The sequence below is a fragment of the Primulina tabacum genome, chromosome 4 (assembly GCF_025594145.1).
Source record: "Primulina tabacum isolate GXHZ01 chromosome 4, ASM2559414v2, whole genome shotgun sequence".
Taxonomy (NCBI): domain Eukaryota; kingdom Viridiplantae; phylum Streptophyta; class Magnoliopsida; order Lamiales; family Gesneriaceae; genus Primulina; species Primulina tabacum.
The window spans coordinates 1,239,273-1,242,438 of NC_134553.1; the positions used below are offsets into that span (position 1 = coordinate 1,239,273).

Here is a 3,166-nt window from a genome sequence, read left to right on the forward strand (position 1 = left end):
ATAATTTTTTTTTCGAAAATCATATAAAATATTGATTGATTTGAGATTTAAATAAAGAAGATATTTATGAAATTAAATATTATCTCATATAATATTAGAAATAGAAATATAAAAAAGCAATAAACTCAATAAAGAAAAAGAAACTGGCAATAATAATAATAATTCGTGTAATTTTTTCAGCCCAAACAAATAAAAGAAAATAAAAATAAAAAATATCCATCAATTGACAAGTATCTGCTATCCAGAGAAGGAGAACCCAACCCGTTCGCATTTCCACGCCAGCCACGAATTCTTAGCGAACTCCTTCTCCATTGTCTCCCTTCACCTCGAATCCTGTGAAAATCTACAGAAAAAAGGGATAAAAGGTCGCCCACGGATTTGTTCGATGAAAATCCCTGACCAGACGATGCAGTACAAGAATCTGGGCAAATCGGGCCTGAAGGTTTCCCAGCTCGCATACGGCGCTTGGGTCACATTCGGGAATCAACTCGATGTAAAGGAAGCTAAATATATACTCCAATGCTGCCGCGATCATGGAGTTAATTTTTTCGACAACGCTGAGGTTTATGCCAACGGCCGCGCCGAAGAGATCATGGGTCAGGCTATCAAGGAGCTTGGATGGAAGCGATCCGATCTCGTTATATCTACCAAGATTTTCTGGGGTGGGCCCGGACCGAATGACAAGGGCTTGTCCAGGAAACATATAGTAGAGGGGACCAAGAACAGTTTGAAGAGACTGGATATGGAGTATGTTGATGTGCTTTATTGCCATCGGCCCGATATCGGGACGCCCATTGAGGAGACTGTCAGAGCCATGAATCATGTGATTGACAAGGGGTTGGCGTATTATTGGGGAACTAGCGAATGGTCCGCTCAGCAGATAACTGAGGCTTGGGGCGTGGCTGAGCGGCTGGATCTTGTGGGTCCTATTGTTGAGCAGCCGGAGTATAATCTTTTATCCAGGCTTAAGGTAAAAACAAATGGAGTGGTTTTACTGTTTGTCAGTCTCTGTTTTTTGTTTTGTTGGGATTTTTTGGTAGTTTTAGATAGGAAAGATTCGAGCTTTAATAATTTGTTTCGTTTTTTCTCCTTCAGCGAAATTTGTTTGTATATTATCTCCGTTGTGGTTGTAGGAATTATAAGTTTTCTCCTTGAGTGATCTTGGCGGACCTAAAGCTTTAATGAAACAGTGTTTGCCGTTTGGAGCCTGCTGGCTTATGAAGCAAATAATAGCACTCTTTTATGAACAATTATTATCAGGACAATCTTTTAGTATACTCGTTATTCACTCATTTAATCACAAGCTTCTTGTGTGTGTTAGATCACTTCGATGATAGTTTTTCGTAATAGTCGACTACAATGAATAAGACTCCTCTCATGATTGCATAAGTGGATGTTTCTGTTAGGAATACATTTTGGTTGACTCAGATTCTCTAGAAGAGTTTTTACCGTGATAAGACTGTAGTGGAGGCCTGGAAGGATTTATGCAGAAGATTTTATGTTCCGGTCGCTTCTTTTGATGTATTCACTCATTTTTCTTGTGTTAAATATGATTTCCTAATTCATTTAACTGCTCTAGGTCGAGTCTGAGTATCTACCTTTGTACACTAACTATGGTATTGGTCTTACCACATGGAGCCCACTTGCATCCGGAGTTCTGACCGGAAAGTATAGCTCTGGAAACATTCCACCTGATAGTAGGTTCGCCCTGGACAATTATAAGGTGAGAAAACTAAATAGAACTTCCAGTTCTAAGCATTGATCAAATTTTGTTTTTCCTTCGGTGTATATGTTTCGTTGATCCTTGCAATGTCCTGGCTTTTCTTGTAAAATCTTGCAGTTTCTACTTTTAATAATTTGATAGTCACGTGCCAGTAGTAATAAACTTAATCAATTTTGATTTTATGAACTTTAATTCACCACTCTGCTTTGAGGAGTTCAAAATCACACATATATTTGTTCAGTATCGTCTTTCAGGTTCATTATAGAGGCAATGAATGCATCATCGTGCACTTTTTCTTGCTTTTGTCTCGTGTTCTATGCACCAGCCCTAACTGTAAGATGTTTTCTGCAGAATCTTGCCAGCAGATCATTGGTAGATGATGTTCTGAGAAAAGTAAATGGGTTGAAGCCCATTGCAGATGAACTAGACGTACCTTTATCTCAACTTGCAATCGCTTGGTGTGCTTCAAATCCTAACGTCTCTTCTGTCATCACAGGTGCCACCAAAGAGGCTCAGGTCAGCTTAATGTCATACTATTTTTGTTATGTGTAAAAGTGATTTACTAGCTTCTTGAGAAAATGCCAACCCTGTACCTCTAAGCAAGGATTTTAGCATTTTTAGATGGGGAAATTTTTTATTTCTAGTCTTGCTAGGCGATTAATTTCAGCACTTCTTACCATAATAAATATTCTGGTTGATTTCGTAATATTTACACTGATTAAATTAGCATCGATTGTCGTCATATCTACTTGCTTGAAATCATTAAGTTGGAGAACTAATTTATTTTTGTACGTGTAAAATCAAATGTCGTTTATATTTCTTGCGATAATCTCTTACCAATTCAGATTCAAGAGAACATGAAGGCTATAAATGCCATACCTTTGCTCACACCAGCCGTAATGGAGAAGATCGAGGCTGTTGTTCAAACCAAGCCTAAGCGCCCAGATTCATACCGGTAGACGCTATGCACACGCCAAATCTTTCATATTTATTTACGCCTTTCGCTCTTTATCATCTCTCATCTGTGGACAGAATATATTTTCTGGTTGTGTTTCTCAGTTTCTGCTGTATTTATTGTGCATCACAGTTTTTCGAAGTAAAATGTTAGATGTTTTAGTTTTAACATATTGACACTCGACGAGTTCATGAAAGCTTCAAATGCACAAGATTTTCATGGATGAGCGGTAATTTCGGAATTTTTCATGGTGTATCAAGGGCTCGAGCTGGATGGAGCAGTGATCATAGAGCTTGAAATTAATTGGGATGAATTCTAATTATCATTTTAATAATCGCTGAGTTAAACACTCTTAATTAACTTGGCAATATGGGAGTGCAGTAATATATAGCGAACATATTTTTTTACATAGAAAACAATCGTGCATGAATACGTCATTTTATAAATTTCAAAACTACAAGATTTTGGGTAAACGAACCGTAGATAAC

The 3,166-nt window shown here is 37.7% G+C and overlaps 1 protein-coding gene across 1 annotated transcript; it reads left to right on the forward strand.

Annotated features, from left to right (window-relative positions):
- Positions 1-224: 224 nt before the first annotated feature.
- Positions 225-2,911, forward strand: LOC142542202 (putative voltage-gated potassium channel subunit beta). Its single transcript, XM_075648703.1, has 4 exons — positions 225-970; positions 1,580-1,723; positions 2,075-2,239; positions 2,569-2,911. The coding sequence occupies exons 1-4, from the start codon at positions 386-388 to the stop codon at positions 2,680-2,682; spliced, it is 1,008 nt and encodes a 335-aa protein (XP_075504818.1). The 5' UTR covers positions 225-385; the 3' UTR covers positions 2,683-2,911.
- Positions 2,912-3,166: the final 255 nt, after the last annotated feature.

Excerpts from the sequence above, each read along its gene's own strand:
- LOC142542202 (XM_075648703.1), top strand. The coding sequence starts at position 386 with ATGAAAATCCCTGACCAGACGATGCAGTACAAGAATCTGGGCAAATCG. Across the intron at positions 1,724-2,074 it reads TCGCCCTGGACAATTATAAG|AATCTTGCCAGCAGATCATT; the intron begins GTGAGAAAACTA and ends TGTTTTCTGCAG. Across the intron at positions 2,240-2,568 it reads GTGCCACCAAAGAGGCTCAG|ATTCAAGAGAACATGAAGGC; the intron begins GTCAGCTTAATG and ends TTACCAATTCAG.